At 35.2% G+C, this 27689-nt stretch overlaps 1 protein-coding gene across 3 annotated transcripts in view; it reads left to right on the forward strand.

Annotated features, from left to right (window-relative positions):
* Positions 1-27689, forward strand: part of SCAF8 (SR-related CTD associated factor 8) — an 83828-nt gene that overhangs the window by 24861 nt on the left and 31278 nt on the right. The window contains exons 5-20 of one of the 3 annotated variants that reach the window (XM_027688736.1): positions 607-763; positions 1939-2069; positions 4947-5123; positions 8716-8795; positions 9199-9319; positions 12117-12248; positions 12374-12486; positions 12987-13180; positions 15247-15347; positions 16747-16860; positions 17190-17346; positions 18520-18650; positions 19663-19807; positions 20301-20381; positions 20952-21173; positions 21819-23535. In XM_027688736.1, the coding sequence (XP_027544537.1) occupies positions 607-763; positions 1939-2069; positions 4947-5123; positions 8716-8795; positions 9199-9319; positions 12117-12248; positions 12374-12486; positions 12987-13180; positions 15247-15347; positions 16747-16860; positions 17190-17346; positions 18520-18650; positions 19663-19807; positions 20301-20381; positions 20952-21173; positions 21819-23521 (3759 nt within the window). In that variant the 3' untranslated portion in view covers positions 23522-23535. Of the gene's footprint in view, positions 1-606; positions 764-1938; positions 2070-4946; positions 5124-8715; positions 8796-9198; positions 9320-12116; positions 12249-12373; positions 12487-12986; positions 13181-15246; positions 15348-16746; positions 16861-17189; positions 17347-18519; positions 18651-19662; positions 19808-20300; positions 20382-20951; positions 21174-21818; positions 24220-27689 lie in introns of those variants that run through there. The other 2 variants (XM_027688727.1, XM_027688742.1) reach the window with 2 other exon arrangements.

Genomic DNA, 27689 nt, shown 5'->3' on the forward strand with positions numbered 1-27689 from the left:
ACCCACACTTTTAACTACTACTATGTATTTTCAGCAGGCAAGAAATTGTGTTCCAGTTTGAACTTTTAAATTCCTCACTTCATCAAGGGACATTGCAAAATATTAGTCTGCTTTTCTAATAAAAGTGTTTAGCAATCTTACTAGTATATGCCCATTTTTCAGTGGATATAAATGATTTGGGTTCACAGGTAGATCAGAATTGCATTCATATATGTTAACTATAAAAATTTAGGAGACTAATAATTCATTATTTTAATTATTTGTAATGCTTTAAAATCATTTTCCTTCCATATGGACTAACAAGAGTAAAGGTACAAAAGAACCAGATACTGTTGTTTTTGTTTAAGAGATTTCATTTTCGGTTGAGAGAACATTGTCACTATGTGTGTACTGGGTCATCACAGTTGCCTAGGGTCAGCCTCTGGTTCACAGTTGAGACATCTTTGGTGTGACCCACTGTAAGTGTTCTTACAGTTCTTACTGTTTGCAAACTTAAAGGTGTTTCAGTCTAGACAGGCTGACGTTACCAGTTAAGAATTCCAGAATCTATAACAAGACAAAAGATAAACATGATTCAGGTCTCTCGTTATCTTTTCTTCATTTTAGAGTAAAATTGTTAGAGTGCTAAATTTATGGCAGAAGAATAATGTGTTCAAGAGTGAAATTATTCAGCCTCTCTTGGATATGGCAGCAGGAATTCCTCCTCCCGTTGTGACCCCTGTCTTGCCCAGCACTACAGCTGCTATGAGCAACAATACACCAGGTAAACAAAACCAGATTCAAGTCATAATTTTGAATCAAAACACTTCTGTCAGCTTTGGTATGTTGGCTGTTAATGTGCTGAAATATCTCACTGGTTTCCTTTAGATAAATCAAATGAATGCTAGAAAGAAGTCTGTTACAGCCACCATCGGAATCAGGGAAACGGGGAAGCATTATTATAAATGCAGACTTGGATCTTTTTGTGCTCCAAGCACCTTTCTTACTTATGTATGTAGATGGCAGGGAAATGGATTTTCAACTTTTTTGCTTTGTGGAGATTTTTTCATTCAAGGTTGGGATGTATGGGAAATTGTCCTTATAGGAATTGAGTTTTGGCACCTGCTCTTGACCTGCTTTGTAACCCACCTTTTGCTGATCCCATGCTGAAAAGCAGTGAGGTAGACAAATCCAACTTAGTTTTCATGGGGAAAGTAGATACGTGAAAGTTTCAGCTCTTGGATTGCCTTGCTGCATCTTCTAGCTTAGTATTTTTTATTTTGATTAGTTTGACTATATTAAATTGTTGAAATCGTAGGTCTACTGTAATGTTTCCTTAAATTCTGATGCTAATTGACTTTTAAAACAGTAATATAGTCATATTTAGCATTCATCAGTGTATCTCTACTTTTGAGCTAGAAGTGCGAAAGTATTTGCAGGGATGGAGGATTCTTCTGCATTATGGCATGAAACTAATTATTGGATTGCTGATTTTGTCTCAGTGTTTCTCTTGAGAAAAAAAATTAAAATGAGCAATCCTCATGAATCCATCCAGCTGTTGCAGGTTGAAATTTTTAGTAGAGTCCTTAAGGCTCCCCCTGTGGATAAAGTGTGAATCCAGTAAGATTCGGACTAGCAGACAAGTAGGTTGCTAACAATTACCTTTTGGTATATAAAATTTCCACTAAACATTCTGGAATAGTGTGTGAAACATTTTTACTTGGCCTTCATTGGTGTTTTTGTTAGTAGTCCCAATAGGTCAGTAGTGGAAAGAGCTGTGAACTGCACTAACACAGACTAATTCTGCTACTCGAGGAATGTTGATGTGAGTTGTGTTACTTTCATGTGCTCTATATGTATGTGAGAAAAATAGTTTCAATTGATGTTTTTCTTCTCTAACACTGTTTTTAAGTCTGTATGTTAAAATATTTTGACATACTGGATTTTCTCTTTTTTTAGGAACACCTGTGACTCCAGTTACTCCAGCCAACGTGGCGCAGAGTTTACCTGATCCTTGGGTATCTCAGATTGCTAACACAGATACCCTTGCTGCAGTTGCACAAATTTTACAGAGTCCTCAAGGCCAACAGGTAACTGTTTTGTAGACAGTTACACTATAGACTCTGTGATACCTTGTGTCTTTAAAGTACACTTAAGAAATGCTTTCAGGAGTATCTCTTAGTTTTGTGTCCAATATGCATGTCAACTAATCCCGTGAGGTTGTTCATCACAAAAAAGTTCCTTGTCAACTAAAACTTTTTGTTACCTTTGGTAACCAACCCTGTTTGTTCCTTAAAAGTATCTCAGAAGATGACTTTTGCTAAGAGCAACATTAAGATTTCATGGATATAGGTATAAAATGGAATGTAAGTTAAAGGATATTAACTGCTGAATGCTCCAAGAAGAGCTAAACATACAAAATTATATAATGGAAATGAATTAGTTCAGGAAATGTGTGCTTTGTTGATTCATTTTTTATCTTTCTGTCAGCTAAGCATTTTTTCAACTGCAAAACAGTTTTTGTTTTGCAGCATTCAAAAATAAGGGCTTGGAACTTACTGTGTTTCTCAGTTTTTAAATGCTCAACTCCAAAAAATTGTCTTGATATCCAGCATCACAAGGACTGCTTGTCCTCTGAACCCACAGTCATATAAGTTTAGCACACATAATTGACTTTCTGTAAAAATGTAGACCATAATTTTTCAGTCTGTGCTAGAGCTATGGCACCCGCATAACTTGGCCATTATGATTTTTATGTGGACTGAGGAATGGGTTGTTTTACTTACTGGGTTACCGAACAAATCCCATGCATATGAAGGAGAAGCAGTCACCGGTGAACTGTTATAAAGCACTGGTGCTGACAATAACAACTTAGTGAGCATATTTTATAGTTTTCAGCTAAGCAGAGTTGTCTGTAATTGTTCATAAGTCAGTAATTGTTCATAAGTCAGTTGTTCGTAAGTCAAGTGGAGGGAGTATTTTCACCTGATTGCACTGAAAGAAATTGATGAGTCATTTAAAAGCAGAGCAAAATGAGTTTTTGGGATAATCTGTGAAATGTAAAGGAAATATAGTGGAATAGCTCGTAAACAAGGAAGGGATGTGAAATGAGAATGGGAAATACATGGAAAGTCAGTTAGGTAATTTTAAATATTATGGCCTAGAGAATATTCATAAAAAAGAGAAGACTACAAAGCAAGATAAAAAAATGAAGATGAGAAGGGAATTAGGGTTTTAAAGACAGCAGATCACAAAGAAATAACATTTGGATATTTATCTTAAAGTAGTCTTAAGCAGAATTGTGGAGACAGACTGGATTCACAATAAATATGTACATGAAGATGTCTAGGATTGGTAGAGGAACTATGACATTTGCTTCCATCCTGCCCATCTCTTTTCTTCCTGTTCTCTAAGACACTGTGTCTACCACAGCCTCCCCTCTGCTCCCCAGCTCCAAAGACTTTCATTTAATCTTACAATTGTGTTTTATGGGTGAGGATGCATGCAGGTAAATTGAGAGTCTAGACATAGGAGAGGGCAGACTAAGAAAGATGTGACCAACAAGAATGTGAAAACAGCAAGAATGGTGACCACTCAGGATTTTTCCACTCTAGGGCTTCCATTTCTGCTTCTTCAGTTTGATTCCTTCCTACTGGGAGCAAAGCACAAGGTGAACCGTCTGTATTTACTCATCTTATGTGGATCAGCCAAGATGGGAGGGGGAACTCTTCAGCTTTGCCTGTTGCAGTAATCAGTGAAAGCTCTTGCTGAGGTAGAACAGTTGAAGCATTTTCAGAGGCTCTGCTGTATAAGGGATCTGTATAACTGTTTTTAAAAGAATAGGAAGAATTGCTTCACATTATCAGAAGGTAACTCTAAAACAACCTTGAAAAAGGGTCACACGTTTTTGATGCATTATGGAAAAGAAGTTCAACCTAATCAGTTTACGCAGTTTCTAGTGAGGCCTAGTAAGAAGGGAGGGATAGAACCCTGCAAGAGTTCAGTGGAGAACCCTATAAGGAGTTGCAATATGAATGTAAGGGTAATCAGGGACTAATGTCAGCATAGTTTGAACTAGCTGGATTTGTTCAACCTTTTTTCCACAAATAACTTAAGATAAGGCTTCAGGGATTTACCTCACAGAACATCAAAGGACTGCTTCCTGTAGTTCCACAGTGCTTTAGGAGAGCTTTTTTCCATAGGGTTTGTATTTTTTTCTTAAGGTAAATGTGTACATTTTTCTGGAAGCATCCCTATTCAACAGATAAATTGATCTGCACATGAAAAAGCCTGTATTTCCTCGTTGGGATAGCATCTCCAAAAGATTAGATACAGATAGGAATTTATACTAAGAAAATGAAGATACACCAGGTAATTGGATTGTACATTTGCTTTTTATGTTTCGTTAACATAGGAAGGGAATTGCATCCTATGAGCCCAGATCTGAGTTTCAGCATGAGATTTCACTTGTGACTAATCCAGAGATACCAGTGCAAGTTCTTCCTATAGGCAGGTTACATCAGCTTAAAGTGGAGCTTGCCACAGTGCAGTTATTTTTTCTATACAAATGTTGTTACAGCATACAGAGTTTCCTAATATAGGTGGGCCCTTAGGAAGCTGGAGTAGGCTAACAGATATTTTTCAGGTCAGAAGGAATCAAACTGGAGAAACAGAAGAGGGGGAACCCTAGAAAGCAGGAAATCCTGAGTCATCATGCAACCTGTCAGAGCAAGTTAGGAGGAAGACGCATCTGCATGTCTTATCAACCCCAGAAAACAAATTAGCCAGTAAGTGGGAAAAAATTTACTGTAAAAGAAAACGAATTAAGACAAAATAATGGCCATAGGTTAGATGCTACTGCATTCCTGAGGTTTGTTTTACTAATTGGAAGGGGAAAAGTCTATTGTTTCTTTCTCTGCTTAAAAAAAAAATCTTGTTCAGTGTGTTTGTTATCTTTTCTCTTTTAGCTTCAGCAGTTGATACAGACACTGCAGATACAGCAGCAGAAACCTCAGCCATCGCTACTTCAAGCTCTGGATGCTGGTCTTGTCGTCCAGTTGCAGGCCCTCACAGCACAACTTACAGCTGCAGCTGCTGCTGCTAACACACTTAATCCACTGGATCAGAGTGTCTCTTTTAATAAGGTAGAAGTAGAATAGTAGAAATTTGAAGAACTATTTATTAATAAAATATACGTAAGTGAAAAGTTCTTTTGGATTTTATTGTTTGACTTTAGAGACTTTAAGAATACATTAATATATGATAAAGTTATAAAACTGTATTTTAAAAATACAAAAATGTCTAGACAGAGTAGTGTAAATTAAAATATTTTTATAGGAGTTTAGGGCTAAATGCACTTCATAGAATATCTGGAGTTGAAAGGGACCCATAAGAGTCATTGAATATGGTAATGGATTTGATTTAGCAAAGTTAAGCTGTTGTTACATACTTTTCCTCAGCCTTTGTCACACAGCAGTGAGAATTGTTTCTTACAAGGTAATAAAAGGGTAATATGCAGAAATTAATATACACTGTTTTCTCAGAAGAGTAAAGTGATTGGATTTGTAATTTTCTTACATTGTAAATTAAATGCCAAGAAAACTTCTGTCTTAGCCACAAAGTGATGTAAGTGAATAAATGTAGTTAAGACTAGTCCAGCGACACTTTTTAAAGGATGTCAGAACGTAGAACAAACCCAAAGCAAGCAAGCCTGTAGGTAAAGAAACTTTGTGTTGCAAAAAACTCAAAAACAACAACAAAACCCCAAAACAAACTACAAGCAAACCCCAAAACCAGAATGCTGGAATTTAAGAAAACTAATATAATTGAATGCTAGGTAGCAATTAACCATGCAGGCAATTACAGTCGTAGTAGTATAATACCAGCAAAATAAAAAAGGAAGAAATTCTACTCAAAGATTAATAAATAAATAAATAAATAAACTCAGTTCTATTATCTTTGGAAGAAACAGTTTGCGAGATAAACCTACAGATAATCTTGGTAGGATTGTCTTGGAGTGAATAAATAGTAAGAATAAGGAAGTTGGAAAAGCAAAAAACCTTTTTTTTTCTTAACTCAGTCTCCTTTTCAGGAAATTAGCTGCTCAGACTGACAAGTACTCAGTTTAAAGATTTAGGACAATTTATCTTATGTTTAAGAGTTGTCATTGCTAATGAAAGTAATGCAGCTGTAAAAATAAGTCAGGAAGAAAATGGCCTGTACTCATCCTATATAACAGCTGTAACCATCAAGTAGGGTATAATCCCAGGGAATTAATGCATCAGTTAATAGGGACTGCCATATAAAAAATAATAAGAATGTGGCATTATTCCTCTGACTTCAATTCCAGCATTTACATGAACAGGTGTACTTGTACATGTGGCTGTCTTGAATACTGGACAGCTTAACTGAAGCAAATTGAAAGAATTCACATTCTGATGAGATGTTTATATACAGCCATTAAAAAAACAGCTTTTATGAGAAATAAACAGTAAATATTTAAATCTAGAGGAAATTGTGAAGTGTAGTTTTCATTCTGTGATGTAATGTTGGTGAATTGGATAACAAGTATAAATAGCGCAGGAGAATACTTCTGATGACTGCATAAGTATCCATCTTTTTAAAAAAATCCCTATTTTTAATACATTTGGCAGTCCTTTCAATCCTTTGTTTTCAAACTCTTCAGTCTATAGCATCTTGTGGTAATAAGATGTGCACATTAATATGTATTGTGTGAAAAATTCTTTTGGCAACATCAAAAGTGCCTGTTTTCTGAACTTGCTGCATAACCATATCCTTGCGTTATGGGAAAGAAAGATTTTTGATCAGCATTTCCTATGCATTTGTGCTGTTCCTTTTATTTTAATTTCCAAAGAGAGTATCCTGACTCTTAAGAAGAATTTTGTTTCCTTTTGAACAAAAAGCTTTATCCATGTCTTTAATAAATTTTATAGCTTTTTCTGAGCATACTTTCCTCTTAGCTAATTAAAGTAACATTCATTAAAAGTTTTGTGCTTTTTCTGTACGTATGTGTGGTACATTAAACTTGGATCCAGTATTTAATTTGGATTAATTACCATTATTTCAGAGAGTATTCGTTTACAAAGCATGTAAAAATTAAGGGTTTTCAGTTCAGATTTTTCCTTTCAATATGTTACTTAAAACAAACGCAAGCAAAAGTCATGGTACACGTTTACATGTCTTGGCTGCAAGTTCTTTGGTTTTCTCTGGCCTCAGTTAATCTAAATGCTTCTTTTGCATATCATGAGTTATTGACTACTTTCCGTTTATTTCTTTTCTCAGATGTATAAATAGTACATATTCTGGTTTTTTCCTTTTTACTTTGTCGTGATGGAAGATACATGATGATTAATAATATTTTAAGTTCAAGACTGATTGATTGTTTTTCTAAAATGCATGGTTTTTTTTAGAGCAGCAGCATTTTATAAGTGCTTCACTGGAAAATATTCCAACTACACAAACAAGGCAGTCGCTTTGCTTTAAATGGATTAGATATATATGGTGAAAGTTGTTCTGGATTTTAGCATCCCGTCTCACATAAGTTTGATGGTCTGTGTTTCTGCTGTGTTTTCTCAGTCCTGCTTTCATACACACTAGATTATTGCATTGGGAAAAGTAGTTTTAAAAACTCTTGATCAGTCAAGTTAGCTTATACTTTGCTCTTCTTGCTGGACTCCATTACTTGAGAGTAAGTAGAGAATCTTGAGAAAGAAAACGGTCTATGGGATCATCATGGCTTGTTGCTGAAGCCATTTTTTGCCTTGGTATTTCAAAGTGACTGCCCTATGTTCTCATCCTCTTGTTTTTTTCTTCTGAGATTAAGGTTTGAGAAGAAGTCATGGTGGTTTGTAGTATTGTATTAGCTCTGCTTTTCAGAAAACTTCCAGGGGCATGGCTTTAATAGCACAGCTATATCAATTAATAATTGCTGAAAAGAAGGCAATCTTGCTGACAGATAACATTTGTGGAATTTCTTCATGTATGTTCCTTAGTTTTGTCTTCAAGAAAGTAAACCCTACTAAAATGCTTCTGGGCTTTTTAAAATAAATAGACAAACTTTTTTAGTTCAGCAGAACTCCAATGTAGACATCTTTGTGGATAAAACAGGAAGTTTATCCCAAGTTTTTCTCTGTCAGATCCCTTTCTTTATATTCCTCAGAAGGCTTTTTCCTCTTACATGGTAACTGTTTGCTTTGATTTTTTTGCAGACTGTGTGAAAAGTTATTTTCAAGGAGCAGTATATTTGAAGGAATTCAGGTTGTCTAAATGACGTGTGTGAAAATACAGTAATTCTTTGTGAAGTAATCAAGCTGTGTAGGTCTTCTATTGATATGAGCAGAGCAGTTTGCTGATTGCCAAAGGATTGAATAGTTGGCCTCTTTGTAGTAATTTCTTCTAATTAAAGGTACCATTACATGAAATTAATCTTTATTTAAGCTTTACTCCAAATTAGCTGTTAGTTACTATGGAAAGAACATGTGGTTGTATTTGTAGAAGCAGAGCTCAAGAAAGCCAGGGACAAAATTTTGTATTTGATGCGTTCAAGAGTTTGGTAGCAATAGCAATATGACATTTAATTTTCTAATCAGGTTATTTGCCAAACTTTTTTTTTTTTCTCTTAAGTTGAAAAGTAAGAGAATTTTCCTTTTGAAAAGTAAATATGCATAAAGGGACATATAAGAAATATTCAGTAATGTTTATTTTGCTTTCTCCTAGAAGCTGATAGACAGGTTTGACTTTGGGGAAGAATCTGAACAGAATGAAGAGCCTAAAAAGGAAACTCCCACTTCCCAGCTGTAAGACCAAGCTATGTTTCTTATGGAAAATGCTAAAATTTGCCTGATGCTAGTTGAACATCAGAATTAAATAAGGAAAATGTTTATTTCAGAGCATAAGTACACTAAAACAGTAGAAAGGGGAAAGACAGTTCACTAAATTAAACATATACATTTTATTGTAAGTCTCTGTGACAGAACTTTTCATGACTTTATCTTAAAGTTAGCACATTCTTTGCTTTGTTGGTTATAGAGTTAATGTGATAATGATGATAATAGAAGGTGGAACTAGTTGCATTGTCCTCATTATTTTACATTTTAAACTTGAAACTCAGTTGTGAAGATCTATTTATTAACTGTTTAAACCAAGAGAAAAACTGTAGTGTTGGGTTTTTAATAATTTATTTAAATTATTTCATTTTAGGCCTTTAGTACCAGAATCTGTGAACAACTCACTTTTTCACCAACTAGCTGAACAGCTACAGCAACAAAATTTAGAACATCTCAGACAACAGCTTTTGGAGCAGCAGCAGCAGCCTCAAAAGGTAAGAACGCCATCTTGTGGCTGTTGTAATAATTATGTTCTCCACTGATAAAAAAAATCATACTCCCGGACAAAAAAATTGTCTTGTTACTGATACTTCGCTTATAATGAAAGCCTTTGTCTCTAGATGACCACCTAACAGAGTCTTGTGGAATAAGTGGAAAAGAGTGCTAAAAGCAGAAAAAAACCCACAATGAAATGTGTAAGGTGTACCTTTTGCTTCTTTTAGGAAAGAGTACTCTTTAGCTCAGTGATTGAGCTTTGGCTGTTCAGTTCTTTATATGGGGGAAAAAAGCTTTTCCCCTGCTTTCAGAAAGAATTAGGTGACCACTGAAGTGATTGTGCTCCTGTCTCTTAAAGGGAAGACAGAGTAAAGATTGTGGATAACTTTATTTTCCTCCCCAAGTTTTATGTCTTGACTAATAACTGTCTCATTGTGTCAAAGAATCTGACTCTATTCTTCGGAGTCACATATTTCCTGAGAAATTATTCATTAAGAGCTGGTTCTTGAGACAACCTAAGGTTCCTTCTTAGCTGTGTGAATTGTGTCATCTCTATTCTACGCTGAAATAGCTTGGTTTATTTCTGCTGAGGTTAGTCCTCAGTATTTAGCTGCTCTTTTCCCCTCCTTATCCCATTAGAAAAAAATCCAAAAGTATTCTGTCTTTCAAGTGAACTTTCTGTGAAGTATTTGCATCTGGTTTCATAGTAAAATAGAAAAGCCAAGTGACCGCAAACTTCACAAACATCTGTTGGGGATTTTGGTTTAAGTTGTGCAGAGGTGCAGTCATAGAATCATCAAGGTTGGAAGAGACCTTTAAGATTATTCAAGTCCAACCATCAACCCAGCACTACCACTGTAACCCCCAGATCACTAAACCACATCACCCAGCACAGATCCCGATGCCTCTTAAACTTATCTCCAGGGATGGTGATTGTACCACCTCCCTGGGCAACCTGTTCCAGTGCCTGAGCCAGTCGCTCAGCTTACAATCAAGAATGTAATTTGAGTTTTGAATTTGTGACTTTAATAGTTTACTTTTTACTAGATATTATTTCCTTACTCTACTGCTTTATATTACTGGTTTATTTTCATTTCTCATTTAAATGTGGTAAATGAGAGAATGTACAACATAGCTACAGACTAAATAGTTTTGCCCATTGGTGGATATCTAGCAATTTGTCTTTAAACACTGAAAAATGTTGTAAAGTAATAAAACTTTGAAGAGTGCATCTGTTTGAAGAGCTTTTGATGTGACATATCTAAAAGTAACTGTCTAATTTGAAAATAAAAATGTTGAATACCTAATTTACTGTAAAATAAACAAAATCAGAGTTGAAATTAATTTTGTCTATGAAAATAAGTTACAATATATTTATGGGTAGAATATTTATTTGACTCACCCCTTACTATTTGATTTTCTGTTCCAAGTCCTGAAGTTTTTTCCCTTCAGATCCACTCAGCTTTTTGTCTAGTCAGTATGGAGAGCAAGTTTTATTTTCATCTTGATACAAGCTTCTGCTGGAACTACTTTGTAATGACTGCAGCATGTTATGAGGAATATTTTCTTTAATCTATGTGCAGGTTTCATTGAGAAAGATTAAGGGGAAGAGAAGGAAAGATAAAGCATAAAACAAAATTATTAAGCATCTGATGAGGAGCAGAGGGAGAGGATAGAAGCAGCAACAAGAAATGTAGGAGTTGATAACAAGAAACAGATTGTTGAAGAATAATTAAATATAAGGAAAAGGAGACAAAACATATAGTGAAGAGGCAAATAAATTAACTGAATTATGGTGGAAATTTTTTTTTTACTAACTCCTTATAAGCAGTTTAAAAAAATATGAAGATTAAATAAAATTTTTACAGCTCATTCTGCTAACTTTCTGTCATTCTCTTGGCAGATAGAACACCTAGCATTTGTTTAATTAAAAGCCTAGTTATAATGAGGATCACTGAAATATTTACCTGCAATATTGGATTATAGATTTAAAATTACTTTTCAAAATTGTCCTGATAGCATTTCTGAGTATTTTAATTTCATTTATTCTAGTTCTTGAATTTATTTCATGTCTTAGAGATATTTGTTCCAAATCTCTACTTTCAGGCAATGGACAGGCCATTATAGTTTTTTCTCTAGCAAATCAACAATGCATATAGTATTCTACATTTTTTTAATTTTGGTGGTTTTTCAGAACTGCTTGTTTTGTTAGGTCTCTTGTAATTGCCATGTTGACATAAATGACGTAACAGCCTCCCTTATCTTTTAGTAAGTACTTGTCTTAAATCATGCACTGTAAGAAGGTTTGGACTAGTGAATTTTTTTAACTAGTTCAATTGTTGTTGCAAATATTTTTATGATGTTAAGATCAAAATAAAATTTATTACTGCATGTGCATGGGTGACAGGTGGGTATCTTTCAAGGTCACTGTACATACAACTACATTTGGTCTGTGAATATTTGCTTTGAAATCAGCTGAATTAAGCAACAAATTGAATCGTACTTTGTGTGTACTGCATTTTTTTGGTTCAGCAAATAGATAATAATCTTTTTTATAATCAGGAATATTAGTTATTTGAAGATTTTTTATTTAAGGAGGATACAAAAAAAGTAATGGAGTGACATCCAGCTCAGCTTTCATATTAATGGGAAGTGGGAAAATAAGAGAAACTTGATAAATAGTTTTTCAGAGTAGCAGTAGTATTATAGTAGTATTATTTCCATGTAGTATTACGTTTTGACACAGGAAGTATTTTTAAATATGAGGAGTTTTATGGTATATTATCTGTTATGTAGGCAAGCCCTGAGGAGAATCAAGAAGGACATTTTGGTTCAGAGCACTCTGCATCACCATCACAAGGGAGTAGTCAACAGCAGTTTTTAGAAGTGGAAACAAATGTAGATGATTCAATGGATATTCAACAACAGGTAAAACTATTTAAAATTTGATTACAGAAGTTGAAAGGAAGACGCATATTAACATGATTTCAAGTCATATGTGTTGTGAGTATATTTATTATATGTTAGTAAACATCTTTTATGTCTGACCTCAGGACATGGATATAGATGAAGCTCAGGATATTGCTGAAGAAGAGATATTTGAACAAGAAGAAAAGAAATCAGCTGTTCGTTCAAGATCAAGAACTCGTTCAAGATCTCGTTCAAGGTTTCGTAATTAGCTTGAATTAAGTAAACAAATGTTTTCTGAAAATAAGTTGCAATTTCTGATTGTCAGTTTCAATTACATATCTTCCAAAATGGTCATGAGCGGGTTTTGGCAATGAAAAGAAGTGTTCATTTAATAATTGTGTGCTAGATGCAGACTTTCTGGATGACAGTTCATTTGCTGTATCTGTGGTTTACCTGAAATTTTTTAAGGCTTGTTCAGGTAACAGAAATAACTAACACTAGCCACCTGGACAGGCTTCCCGTGCCCGTGAAATAGAACATTTTGAATGTGTTTTGTTTGGTTTGGGTGTTTTTAAGGTGTATATTCTATTTTTCACCCAAATGACGTTCCGTTTATCTCCTGAAGCAATTTGAGCGTCTGGAAATTATTGAGTGAGTGGAAATGTCTGCATAGTGCTTAAAGTTTGTAGTTAAAAGACAACTAAGTTAGAATATTTTTTTTTTTAACTCAGCACACTAAAATTAAGTATCTTGTAGGTCACCAAGAAAACGAAGGTCTAGATCACGGTCTGGTTCTCGTAAGCGTAAACACAGAAAACGTTCACGCTCAAGATCAAGAGAAAGGAAGAGAAAGTCATCTCGATCATACTCCAGTGAAAGAAGGGCTAGGGAAAGGGAAAAAGAACGTCAGAAAAAGGGATTGCCTCCTATACGGTCAAAAACACTAAGTGGTAAGTGGCAGCTGCTTAGTGTTTTAATAATGTAGAATTAAAGGGAAAAAAGGCTTTGTTTTCACTGAAAGAACAAGATTTATCCTAAGTATTGTCACAAAATACAGTAACCGTATTATTATTTGTAAATTTCATTTCTGATGTTTCATGCAACTTAGGTACATCATGTCATCTCAGAGGAAAGCAAGTATCATACTGTTCTACTGATGTTTTTACTCACACTGTTGCACTAATGATTTTATTTCAAACAGAGTGCAGCAGGGGCTGTCCCCAGTTTACAATCTGCTTTCTCTTTAATGCTATCTTTAATGGAGCATTCGAGGATGTTCAGCACTTCATCTGAAAATTGTTATGCTGATAAGATATTAAAATTTGTGGTACACAGTTTGAACACTTTGATGGATATCTCAGAGGCCCATGTTTTAAAAGTTGTACTGTGCTTTTTAAAGTCCTTTCTAAGGAATATAGAGCCAAAGCAGGTGGAATTTGCTATCAGAAAACAGACCATAATGGTTGTATCTTAAGAAAGTATAAAAAAATCAATTGGATTTCAGCCTCTGCGGAGTTTTGCTGTGCACTGCTGTCATTTCTACAGAGAATTTACATACTTAAAAAAAAGGAAGACAGTAAGGAGAAAAAGAACTTATCTACACAGTTACTTAAAGAAAATGTATTTTGAGAATTTGTTTAGATAGGTTATACACAGTTTCTGATGTAGTTTTGCATCTATCTTGTGTCTTAAACCCATATTGTTTATCTGACCAGATAAGCAGCTCAAAACTCATTTTTGCAAAGGAAAGAGTGTTCTGTTCTCTTCACAGTAATATTTTACGTCATTCCAAGCTGACTTTAAACTCGGGACTGTGCTACAGTTTAGATACTTTTTTTTTTTCCTTCTCTGACTTTTCATGTGAAAAAAGACAAATTGGTTTTATGGTGTATATTTTTCCCAGTAGTCCACAAAGCAGGGAGATGAGAGACAGAGATGTTAAGTAACCTGATGAAAAGTAGCAGCATTTGACGTCCTGTGAAGTGTAAAGGAGATATTAAGAAGGCTAAGTGAAGTGTGGAAAACTTTGGAGGGAGGTAAATGAATAAATAAGTAGGTAATTCACCCAACAAGCATTCTACTTAATGAAATTTTTTCAGTGACAGCCACTATCATCACTTGCTGAGATCTGAAGAATTGTTTCATAGAGCTTAACACCATGAGATACAAAAGGGCCATCTACAAGCCAATGAGGAACAAGAGAAATCTTAACACTAGTCATTCTCAGTACTGCAGAGTACTGATGTCAATTGAAAATGATAGTTGACAGAGGAATGCACATAGGTTGGTTAATATTTGGGAGACAAAGGAATTGGAATCATGTATATATGGGAGAAGGAAGTTTTAGCTTACGTGTCAGTAAGTGTTTCTGTTTGGCAGTGAGGACAGGTAGCCATTTGGAAGGCAGTTGCGGGGATCTGGGCTTATGGTGGAATTGACAAGAATCAGACGTATTGTGGACATCTTCAGCTCAGTAGACCTCAGCTAAGTTTTCTTTCTGGGGTGTTCCCCAAGGTAAATTAATAGTATAGTTTTTATTCCATTCAGGTGAAAATGCAGTGCATAATCCTGCAGTATTAAGTTCCTTCTGTAATACACTTCAAGCCAGTTTGAACTTAGTCTTACTTTGTTAGTTTGACTTTAAATCCTAGAGGCATTTTTTTTTTAATGGAAAATAGAATAGAAGTGTTTTTTCCCGGAAGTAATTTATAATGCAGTATACCTTAGCTGATAATGTATAGAATTTTAGTTTTTCATTTCTGTTGAAACAACTGTTTCCCTTAAAAGAAAATGAAACAAGAAGAATGAACACTTGTAGTGAGTATATTTGGCGTTTTTCAACTCTTTAACATTTTTGTTAATGTATTTAATCTCTATATAGTACGTAACAGATTCACTATTCTTGCTTTTTTGATCAGTGATTGCTGTGTAATTATAATGCCTTTTGTATTTGTGCTGTAGAGCATTTAAGCTAACATTCTGCTATTTTGATTGATGTGAATGTATCTCTTGACAGTTTGCAGTACTACTCTTTGGGTAGGTCAAGTAGACAAGAAGGCCACACAGCAAGATTTAACTAACTTGTTTGAAGAATTTGGACAAATAGAGTCAATTAATGTAAGTAAGCGCATTGTTTCTCATTTTCAGGAATTACAGACTAGCAATTTAGGCATGCTTACACTTCTGAATTCCTTTTAGCCACTTAAGCTTATATTTATGAGATTTTATCACAGTTTAAAAACTGCAGCTATGATATTGCCTCTTGGTTTCCATCTGCTCTATTTTGAAGCACTGAAGACGGTACACTTCATGCTAAAAAAGCTTTTCCTAAGCTCTAACAATTTATACATTTTTTAAACCAAGGTCTTAACACAAAAGTTGTCTCTTTTTGTGATGTGGCATGGAGCAGGTATCATTTTTCCTTGGGCGAATGGACATAAACTGATGTGTATCCACATTGTTCTTGGTTACATTCCAACAGAGGGCTACTTAAGTTTTATTCTGCATAAAACATTTAGAAGAAAAGAAATTGTACTGTAAACAAATGTTTACTCTAAAATGTGACAGTTAAAAAGATGCTTATGATCAGGAGATACAAATCTTATTATTTAATTTGGATTTAGGTGTTTAGAGTAGTACTTCAGTGTTGCCTATAATCAGCTTCAAGAGAAAGTATTTTTCTCCTAAAGTAACATATCTACCTGAGAGAAAATTGGGGGTTTCCTCTTGCTTCAGCAATTTTAAAATGCATCTAATACAATTTCATTCATTTCAGATAATGTTTTTACTATTTTCCTGCCATGTTAATATATTCAAATATGTAATTAAGAAGGAATACTTTTTGTGGCATTACAGAATCTTTTAAAAAGCTTCGCAAGTCAAAAAAAATCAACCCCGTAGCCAGACATTTAAGCCTCATTTTGATTTGCAGGGACTAGCAATTAAGAAAGCTAAAAGGAAAGTAATGTAACAACAATAAATGTCCCAGTGCCTGTTATATTTCAAAGGCAAACCACACTGTAAATGGCTCATAATAAATAGCAAAGATTACATGCCGTGTCATGCAATAAATTAAACATGGTAATGGAAATCACATTTCAGGAATGAGGTCTCTGCCCTTAAAAACTGCAAGATACTTTTAATCACTAGTTTGCACCTCTGTGAAAAGTGGTTGCTCAGCTCACAGAGAACTTGGAGCTTAAGAAGAGGTAGCAACCTCTGCTTTTCTGAAGTTGTCATAACATAGGTCCCAGTTTTTGCCTGTTCCATATTGTTCAGATCTTTTATGTCATTTTTAGCACCCATCCTTCAGCTTGCTCCTGCTTCTTGTAAATGTTAAAACTGAAGTACACAGCCAGTATCACTCATAAGTTTTTCTGATGCTCAAAATTCTTAATATTGCTGATTAAGGTAACAGCTGTTTACAGTGTAAGCGTATTAGTATTCACTTACTGTACTTGCGTAATCCAAAGTATTGATTTTCCCACTTTATAAGACCACTGCTGTTTTTCCATAGATGATTCCCCCAAGAGGTTGTGCTTATGTCTGTATGGTACATAGACAAGATGCGTATCGTGCTCTTCAGAAACTTAGTTCTGGGTCTTATAAAATTGGATCTAAAATTATTAAGGTAAGTTGATTTTAATCAAAGGATGCTGTCCATTTCAAGTACAGTACAGTTTTAATATGATGATTTGTTGTTTAGCAGCTGTTCGTTCAAATGTAGAATAATAAGAAGAAGGAAGCAGTAAAGTGTAAATTGCTTTCTTTCTGTATAAAAATGCAGCTTTTAACAGGTGATACAAAAGATAGTAAAATGACATTATGACTGGATACTTGCGAAATAAATAGACATTGAAGATTGATCTGCAGTGACAGAAATTGAAGGAAATAATCTGAAATATTTCATTCCCAGGTTATATGATTAAACCACATTGTCTGGTTTGGGTTTATTTTCAGATTGCCTGGGCTTTGAATAAAGGTGTGAAGACAGAATACAAGCAATTCTGGGATGTGGACCTGGGAGTTTCATATATCCCGTGGGAGAAAGTAAAATTGGATGATTTAGAGGGCTTTGCTGAAGGTGGCATGATTGACCAGGAAACAGTAAATACTGGTACAGACATTCTGACAATTCTGATAGCTAGAAAATGTGTTTATTTTTGTAATTGCAAATCCTCAGATAATATATTGTTTAGGAAATACATATTCTTTTTTAATTTCCATAAATTTTTCTGGCTATCTGTTTGCAATATAAATGGCACTGTAATAGTGAAATCTAGATTGTCTTTTTAGATTAGTAACTAGTTGATTGTCATGACAGTGAGGAACTGGTGACAAAGGGGAATTAATTTAGGCAAGTTAATAAAGGTTAGCGTTTTTTGAGAGTTACAAATTTGTTGCGCACTCATTTCCAGGTACATAAAATAATAATTTGTGCAGAAATTGTGATCTGCTTGTGCTTCTGAAAAGTCTTATATATTCAGGTATAAGACTGGAGTTGGAGTTAGAACTTGTCCAGATAGGCACAGCTTAGCAGAACCTTACGGTATTTCTTCAATAAAGTCAGAGAGGCAGGAAAACAAGTAAAGTTAGACCTATTCTGAAACCAGTTGAGAGGTTTGTTAGGTTTGTGAAAGATTTACTTGTACTGTATTTTCTTGAAATAGATCTAGCATCAAATGATTGGACTATACTGAAGTAAACACTAGATTAAGACTTCTATAGTAGCAACAGTAGTTCTTCAGGTCAAAATACAGTCTTACTTGGAGTAAAAATTGAGTGTAAATGACAGAAAAATTAAAACTTGGAACATTACTGAAATACATTCACTACGTTACACTTGAAGTACTAAACTTTTTGAGGAAGCAGCAGAAGTAAGGAATGGGTGTTGGTGTGAGGTTTGTTTTACATGAGGATTCTTTCTTATTGTACAGTAGCCAGCTGATAGCACAGACATATTGGCAACAGCAGGTTTAGAAAACTGGAGCATACTCTATATTAGGAACAGAATGATTGGCGAAAAAAACTTGACAAGTTTTGAAAAATCGGTTTGTATACAGGCATATAATTAAACAGCATTGCAGGTAGTTAAAGATACTTTATGTTGTTTAAAATACATAATAATTGCAGTTGGCTCTTTTCGTAAAAAGTTTGAGGCTTATTTGTAATGAATCTATGTAGATGCCAGATAAAATTTATTGTTTAAGAAGGAAGAGGATTTTTTAGTATTTAAACAAAAATAACACATTAATTATCTTTTTATATTAAAATGCATCCTTTTTTAAAGAGTGGGAAACAGCCAGAAGCTCAGAAGCTGCTAAAGAAAGTACTCAAACTACGCAAAGTGCTGCAGTTGATAAGAGTACCGTTATTACAACACAGACAGAAGCTTACACACAACCAGTCACTATGCTGCAGGTTGGTATTGGTCTGAGGTTGCAAAAGGCCCACAAAACTGGAGGACAAACCTTTTATTCAATTCCAGTAAACTTTAAGCTGAGTTGAAGTGTTTAAATGTTTTTGATTTAAGTCTTGCATCCATTATCTCTGAAATATTTTAGAGTAGAATTGGTTGCCATGGTTGAGCATAATCTTTAGTTTCCTGCAGTTGTTTATTACAGAAAGTTTGTATTTATATTAGTTTCATCTAATAAATAGATAGACATCTATCTATAATGCATATAGACATTTTCAGTGCTTGAACTAACATAGAATGATTTGAATGTTAATATATTTGCATGTACTTGTGTTGAATTTTGAGCTTTCTCTTCCAAAAAATTGTCTTATTTCAACTGTCTCCTAATGTACACTGTAATCTGTATATATTTAAATATACATGTATATATTGCATTTATTCTGCTGTTAATTACTTGTAAATATACTGTGCTATAACAAAACACATAGCTGAAACATATTTGAGAAATATTAAGTAATTTTCAGAATTTTATCGGGATTATTAGCCTTATAATTACATACACTAAACTTAATTTTCCAATACTGTTCTAAAATACGTAAATTTTTCTAATTACACTAGAATCACTGTTTTAACGAGACTAGAATCACTGTTTTCTAAGTGCTCTCAAATTGCCACACTCTCTGCATTTTCATTTTCTCTCTCTGCATTTCTGCATTCACCCGTCTCCCGTAGGTAAATTTTTATCCTTGAATAGGTATGGTGTTTACCTGTGTATTTTTCTGGACATCTGAGAATAAAGATAATATCAGATTCTTCCAGTGTCCTTGTTTGCCTATAGTGTAGGTACCATTTCAGAATGCACTCTAATTCTTCAGAGTGTTCAGAATATATACAAAGCTTTTGATATGTTTAATGCTTAATGTGAATTGCAGCTGAATCAGTTTATCCTTTTTATAATGTCCTTGAATACTGTTAAGTATTGAAGCTGCTTGTTTTTTCTTTCCATGAAAAAAGATTCCAGTAGCTCCAGCTGTGCCTGCTGTTAGCTTGGTTCCACCTGCCTTTCCTGTCACAATGTCTGTGCCTCCTCCTGGTTATAGCCCAATTCCTCCTCCACCCTTCTTGAGGGCAAGTTTCAACCCTTCACAGCCGCCTCCAGGTAAGTTAGTAAAAATGAAACTGAGTATGTGATGAGCATATGCAGTTTGTGTGCCTCTGTATTTTCATAGTTTTCCATCAGCTACTGGTTACTGTTTGAGTTGACCTTTGAATCTTAAATTTCATATTAGATTAAAATTATTTATATCTATCTTGGTATTATTTTTACCAGTGTATTCTGTTAAGAATAGGAATCACAGTAGATTTTTTTTTTTAACTTTGCTAAAAATATAAATTTAAAGGTACTTAAAATCAATCTCCTTGGTTTTTAAAATTTTGAAACTCTTAATATTCTTCTTTGGATATTATTGACAGAAATCACTTTTAAAGATGCACATGCAGATAATCTGTAGTGAAGGTGGGGTTGATTTTGGAAACAATAACCACAGTTGCCTCTTCCCATTAATTTGTTTGCTAGTCTTCAGTGGTGCAATCTTTTACTGCTTAAATCTATTTGATTTCCATGTAATTATTTGTCATGTTTTTCCACATAGGTTATATGCCTCCCCCAGTTCCACCTGTTGTCCCGCCACCTGTTGTCCCACCACCTGTTGTCCCACCAGTTGTTCCAACACGTAAGTTTGATTCTTCTAATATTTTGTGTACCATGAAAAGTTTAATTGTTTGATATACTCGTTCTTATTTAATCAAAAGCAAGTTATTCCTGTGTAATGGAAAATAGCAACACAGAAGTTATTGTTAGCTGGTTTAAGCAGGCATTGAAAAAAAGATTTACTTTATAAAGTTGACTGAAAAATTACATTTAATGTGGAGTTACTGAAACAATTATGACCAATTGTTTATCATTTATATGCATAGTTCAATATTTGAACTTTTCTAACAAATGTATCTGTCACTGGAGCTATTTGGTATAAGTCACTGAATAATCTGTAATACTTAGCGCTCCGACTGTATTCATTTAACATTTAAAAACATGTTACAGTACTGATTGCTTAGGTTGCCACAGTTTATGATCTCTACAAAAACTCCTAAATATGATTGAGGATAAGAAATTATTAACAAAAAATGTAACACTAAGGGTAATTAATGTCACTTCTTTGATTTATCAGCCTTACTTCTACCAAATTAATCTTCAAGGCTTGAATATATGATCACTCTGATACACTTCTGTTGTTTCTCTACAGCTTTAGTACAGCCTCCATTACCAATTGCACAAGAGACAATGAAGGATGTTCCTTTTACTAGTCTTGTTCTGCCAGTTGGCACAGTTACTAGCAATCTAGCTACTCCAACACTATCGGCTGGAAATGTTTTTAATCCTCTGCCAATCAACAAACCAGAACCAGATGAAAAAGGATCACATCTTACGGACCTTCAGATTTCTTCCAGTGAAAACAGTAGATCTGGTAAGAAATATCTTTATTGTCTGATACAATTACATACAGGATGCATCATACTTTTGAGAGTTTTTGCAAATCTTAGTCCATTGCAATAATAACTACAGAATAGGAAGTTTTGGGCTGGGTAGGTTCTCATTCTGAATTTAATTTGGAAAAGCGGTGGGAACCATCTTTGTCGTCATCTAATCATTGATTTCTAGTAGTTTATGCTCAGGAATGTTTTTCTTCATAGTCTCGAAGGAAAGCTGAGACTGGGAACCCATTAGACAACTTCTTAAAAGTGCATTTTTATTACACATGTGGCAATGGAAAGGAGCAGGTGAGGGTAGGATAGTATAATATTTATAGAATTATGTCAAAGATTTTAATATTTTCATTGCATATATTAGGTGATGGTTGTGGGGGTTTTCAGTTTTAAGCTGCTGTACATAAACTTTACTGTGTAGAGACATTAATTTCTGTGGCATAATGTCTGGGTATCACCAATGTGGTTAAAATGATATGGTCATTATAGAAACTGAGACAGACCTTGTCAGCAATATCATCACTGCATGCATTAACTGAACATGGATTAAGCTGCATTTTGTTTTGAATGCTCTGTGTTACACTGGTATTTTCTGTTAACTGTTCCTTCTTGTTGCTGCATTTTAGTGCAAGGTGATGTCTCGAGTAGCTCTGGACTTGTTGGAGGAGTGCAGCCACCCAGTGCCTCAAGCAATTCTGGGCTTACTGGAGAAGGGCAACCACCCACTGTCTCAAGTAGCTCTGGACTTGCAGGGGGAGTACAGCCACCGAGTGTTTCAAGCAGCTCTGGACTTGTAGGAGGAGTGCAACCACCAACTGTTTCTAGCAGTTCTGGTCTCGCAGGAGGAGTGCAGCTACCTGCTGTCTCCAGTAGTGCTTCTCTTGCTGGCGGGGTTCAACCAACTAACGTCTCAAATAGCTCTGGACTTATGGCTGGAGTACAACCACCAAATGTCTCAAGTAGCTCAGGGCTTCTAGCTGGAGTGCATCCACCCAGTGTCTCAAGCAGCCCTGGCCTTCTAACAGGAATGCAACCACCCAGTGTCTCAAGCAGCTCAGGAGTTCTGGCAGGAGTACAGCCACCGAGTGTTTCAAGCAACTCTGGGCTTCTCATAATGCCACCACCCAATGTTTCAAGTAGTTCTGGACTTATGGGAGTGCCACCACCAAATATTTCAAGTACTTCTGGACTTCTGGCAATGCAGCATCCAGCTGCGGTGCAAAACATGCCTCATTTAAATATTAGTAGTCAAAGGATGCCAGGAATGCCTCTTATAGATATCCGTCCAGGCCTAATGCCCCATTCTCCTGGACCAAGGTTTCCATTAATGCAACCAGGAATGCCACCACAGCGTACTATTCCTCCTCCTCCTGCAATCCTTGATCCATCTCTTCACCCACCACCTCGAGGTCCTTTTCCTCCAGGAGATATTTTTAATCAAACAGAAAGACCTTTTGGAACACCAGGAAGACAAAATATTGATAACATTTCTAATGCAGAGAAAAGACTACCGCTTGGAGGCGATAACATTCAACAGGAGGGAGACAGAGATTATCGCTTTCCTCCAGTAGAAAACCGAGATAATCTTAACAGACCATCTCCAGTGGATGTCAGAGATTCTGTTGGACGACCACCAGTTGATCCAAGAGAGGGTATAGGAAGGCCTCCAGTAGATGGAAGAGAACACTTTCCAAGACCACATATAGACATGAGAGAAAATTTTGGAAGACCAGGTATGGATAACCTTGGCCGAAGAGAGCATTTTGGTTTCAATTCAGACAAGCACTGGGGCCAGAGAGGAGATTATGATGAAAGAGAGCACCATGCCTTCCCTATTTATGGTGGCCCTAAAGGCTTCCATGAAGACAGAGAGAGGTTTCGGCATGTAAACTACAGGTTTGATAGTAGAAGTGGTCCCAGTTGGAATAGAGGATTTGAACAAGATGCTCACAGAGATTTTGATGATCGCAGAAGACCCTGGGAAAGACAGAGGGATAGGGATGACAGAGATTTTAATTTTTGCAGAGAAATTAATGGGAACAGGTTTGGAAGAGACAGAATGTCAAACAACTGGATCCCCCCTCCACATCCACGGGTTTTTGAATATTTTGATGGGGCCACTTCTCAACGCAAAGCTGATAATATGCCCCAGGTAAATGGTGAAAATACAGAGACAGAAAGTCAGCCACCAACTGCACAGGTGCAGGATGATCCAGAACTTTATGAAAAACTGACATCTTCCGTCGAGATAAACAAAGAGAAGAGTGACACAGAAGCTGATATAGAGAGTGAACCAGTGGTAGAAAGCACAGAAACTGAGGGGACATAATCATCACTCAGTAGGTAAAAGATACCTTTTGTAAAGTTGTCATCTCTCTGTAATAGATAAATGGCTGACTGGACCGTAGCAGTTCACTTTTGTCTGCCAGAATTAAGTTAATCCGATGTTCATGTTCATCTTTCACTTAAATAACTGTACAACTGACTTGTATAGAACACTGTTCTTAATTTGAACATGGTAGGTAAATGATTTTTTTGGTTTTGTTTTTGTTTTTTTTTTTTAATTTTATTTTATTTCTCTGGTAAAACATAAACTTGCCCCCACTTGCTTTTAATTTCACAAAGGTAATTAACAGCTTGTCAAACAAAGACTTCCTATGGAAGAAAATGGAATTTTTTAGATACTACCCTTAGGTTGGCTATCGAAATTGTTATACTTGAAAACAGGTGCTGGTGTATCTTGTCTGTGTTTTTAGGCTGCTGCAGAATTTTAAAGTATAGACAAAGCTGTGATATTTTATGTTCCTACAATTCGGCAGAAAAAGAAATGGCCCATGTTATTTAAGGAGCATAACACAGAGATTAAAAGTGATTTTGTAAAATCTACACTATAGTCTCTGTTTTCTCTAAAGTAAGTGTTTGTGATTTGTTCCTCGTACTGCAGTGGGTTTAAAAAAATGAAAAAGTACATTTTAATGTTGGGTGCATTTTGTTTTTAGATGCCAATAAAGCATATTTGTTTGATAACAGTGTTCTAGGTATTGTATTTTTTTAAAAATCTGCAAGCTCTAAAAACTTGGAATCAGCTATGATATGTGCTTAGCTAGTTGTTGCAAAAGGTTTATATTACTTTTGTAAAACCAATGCAACAGTTATATGTGCAAGAAGCATATGGTTTTTACATCAAAAATCATGCAGTCATATTAGTTTATGTAAATAATATATGTATGTAAATATCTGTGTAAACTGTTTGTAGATACCACTTTTTCTGTGTGTGCCTGTGTATGTGCAAGCACTCACAGAATGTTGTAGGCAATTTCAATAAAATTGAAATGAAACTAGGTTGTGAAAATTTGCCTTTCACCTTCTTTAGGTAGTAAGATAAAACTTATCTCACTGCAGTAATGTCAAGCTTGTATTTATCTGCTCATGCTCATTGTTACAATGTTCTTACTACTTCTAGAAGGTGGAACATTATATACTGTAAGAATATACAGTAGGATTTTAGCTTACTTTTTAAAATGCAGATACGCATGAAGCCAAAACTTAAGCAAATATTTGCATTGTCTTATTTTGTAATGTATTTGGTGTTCTGGATAGATAGTGGTAGTGTTCGAGCACTTTGTGGTTTTTTGTTTTTAGTGACTCAAAGTCCAGAAATGTTGCACAAAAAGTAAAAAGCTGTTGTTGGTCTAAAAACCCTACATGTTTCTAATAGAAATAAGGAGGGCTTTGTGTTTTGGTGAAATAACGTTGAACCTCTTTTTAAATTGGTGAGATGAATTGGCTCCTTAGGTAAATTAGTAGTGCTATTCTCTCCTGTTTCACCTACTTTCCTGCTTGTGTATCCTTTTCCAATTGGTGGTGAAAGATTTGACTGTAGGATGATGTCAGATTTTCAATTTATTCCATTCAAGTGCATTTCACCAACTTCTTTCAACGTAACTTTTGTTACAATTCTGTGTCTGAAAGCATCCTTTCACTCAGTTTTAAGAAAGTTGTTTTTCTCTTGCATAATAAGATCCAGGGGTAGATTCTGTTACATAAATGCCCCTTTGGTAACATTTTTAGCTGAGATTTGAATTTTGATTTTTAACATTAAAGCATTAACATGCAAGTTTTAATTCCCCTTCTGCTTCCCTCAAAGGGATGAAAGTATGAAAACATCATGTGAGTGTAAAGCATTAGCATGCCTTTGAACCTAGAAGAAAGTTACACATGTGTGTGTTGTCCTCTTCCTCTGGGAGGTGGGGTATTTTTCATGCTATGTCATGGTTCAGTTTTTCAATTACAGGGACTTTTATTCAGCCAGCTTAATGAGGGTAGCCCTTGAAAAGAGTAGACTTGAATGAATAATTATCTGTTGTGCAAGTAGTAGTCATTAGGTATGCATTAAATAACTATTGCTTTGTAATGAACCTTGCTGATGTGTTTATTACCAGAACGTGTCTCAGGAGTTGAGATGAACAGCGTTTAAGGTAAATGTACCTTCATGGGCAGACTCTGGCTCAAAGACCTTGACCGATGGTGCTGCACCACCTGCTAGTACTATTCTGATCAGGCAGATATGATTGTGTCAAAGTCCAAAAGCTTAAAATAGCTCTAAGGATATTTTATGAACTTAAGGGATTTTACTTCATTTTAATATGTGCAGTTTGAAAAGGCTTCAAATACTCAAAGGTAAATACTCAAAATCAAACACATATTGGCAGTAGCTTTACTTTTTAAACAATTTGCTAAATGCCTCTGTAAAACTAAAAGTTAATCTGTTGTTGTTCTTCTGAACTGGGACTGGCAGTATGCCAAGTTGCTCATAGTATGATTTAGGTAAATTACCAGGTGAGAGATGCTAAACAATTTGGTTGGTAGTGGTATAGAACAATGTATTTAATGAATCTATGATTTCTGTTAATATCTTTCAAACATTAATAAATTGGCTACTGTAAATATGTGTTACACCATCAATTTTTAACAACTTTTTTTTTTGTAGAATAAAAGTTTGTTGTACAGTTTTCGGTTGCATCATGTTCACAGCTAGAACAGTTCTATTCTTATTAATGTAGCATGCAGACACATATTATCAAAACCAGCCATATTTAGAAACTCAGAAGGGACTTTTTATTAGCAAAACAATATAGTCTCTTTAACTTGCCAGGAGGAAGTTTTTAAAATCTATCAGAGCTGGAGTGAAGACTTTCATTTTTCACTGTAGATTTAAGCCATTGTAAGCCAACATGTGCACTGAAAGGAACTGTCCTGAGGTCCAGAGCAATTCTTTGATGTCATTCATGGGAGTGACATGTTATTTCTGCTGATGCAAAGGAAGGAGTGAGAATGGGACAGAAAGAAGATGAGGGCCAGGCATTTGGGCAGCAGTTCTGGCTTATACCTGGTAAAAGCTACCTTGTAGTGATGAAAGGTTTCTTATTCTAGCAAGTGGAGAATTTCATTTACGATTCAGTTACAAACATAATTAAAAATATTTTAGGTAGCTTTGCGGGCAGCACAGTGTATTATTTAGGCATGCACATTTTCTTGAAAACCTTATGCATCAGTAAGTTGTTTGATGTATTTACCATTTTAAACAGGCTGTGATCGTTATCTTTCATTGTAGTGCATTTGAGTAGAATGCTACGTCTGTAAAGATGAAACTTAGCCTTCATTTGCTGTAAGGACATCACTTCTTTGCTGAAGCCTTTTTCTGTAAAATATCGGTACACTTTCTTTTTTATATGTAGTGCTTCCTTTTATTACAGACTTGAGGCAATAGATTCTGTTAGATTCCTTTGCTTCAGTAGAGCACTATACCATACTTAGAGCCAGTTCAGTGATTCAATCTTAGCCTGAATAAGTCAAGATGGGAGTACTGAAATCAAGCCTGTAGTGTAGCATGCACAGACATAACTTAAGCACAGTTGGAAAATTATAAAATAAACTGTCTATAGAAGGTATTTATGAAACGAGTCAATTTATTGCAGAAGTCTCTCCAAATATGGTTTCAGTGGTTTTGAACATGTGCAAGAATATGTTATGTTAGTCAACACCGAAAGTACTCAGTTTCTTGACTCATATTCTCTGAATTGAAATCTTTGGGTAATTTGATTTGAAACTGATATAAATGGTTCCTGCATTTCATTCTCTTTCTTTTCATGTGTTGGAAAATAATATGATAATAATGATGACTTTTTCGTCACTTGATAGTGGGAGCTGAACAGACAGAGTCATAGAATGGTTTGAGTTGGAAGGGACCTTAAAGATCATGTAGTTCCAACCCCCTACCATCTTCCACTAGACCAGGTTGTTCAAAACCGCATCCAACCTGACCATGAATATTTCTAGTGATGGGGCATCCACAACTTCTTTGAGCAGCCTGTTCCAGGGCTTCATCACCCTCACAGTGAAGAATTTCTTCCTGCTATCTAATCTAAACCTGCTTTCTTTCAGTTTAAACCCATTGCCCCTTGTCCTATCATTACATGCCTTGTAAAATGTCATAC

This window comes from Neopelma chrysocephalum, unplaced genomic scaffold, assembly GCF_003984885.1.
Source record: "Neopelma chrysocephalum unplaced genomic scaffold, ASM398488v2 Primary Assembly neopelma1_23, whole genome shotgun sequence".
NCBI lineage: Eukaryota > Metazoa > Chordata > Aves > Passeriformes > Pipridae > Neopelma > Neopelma chrysocephalum.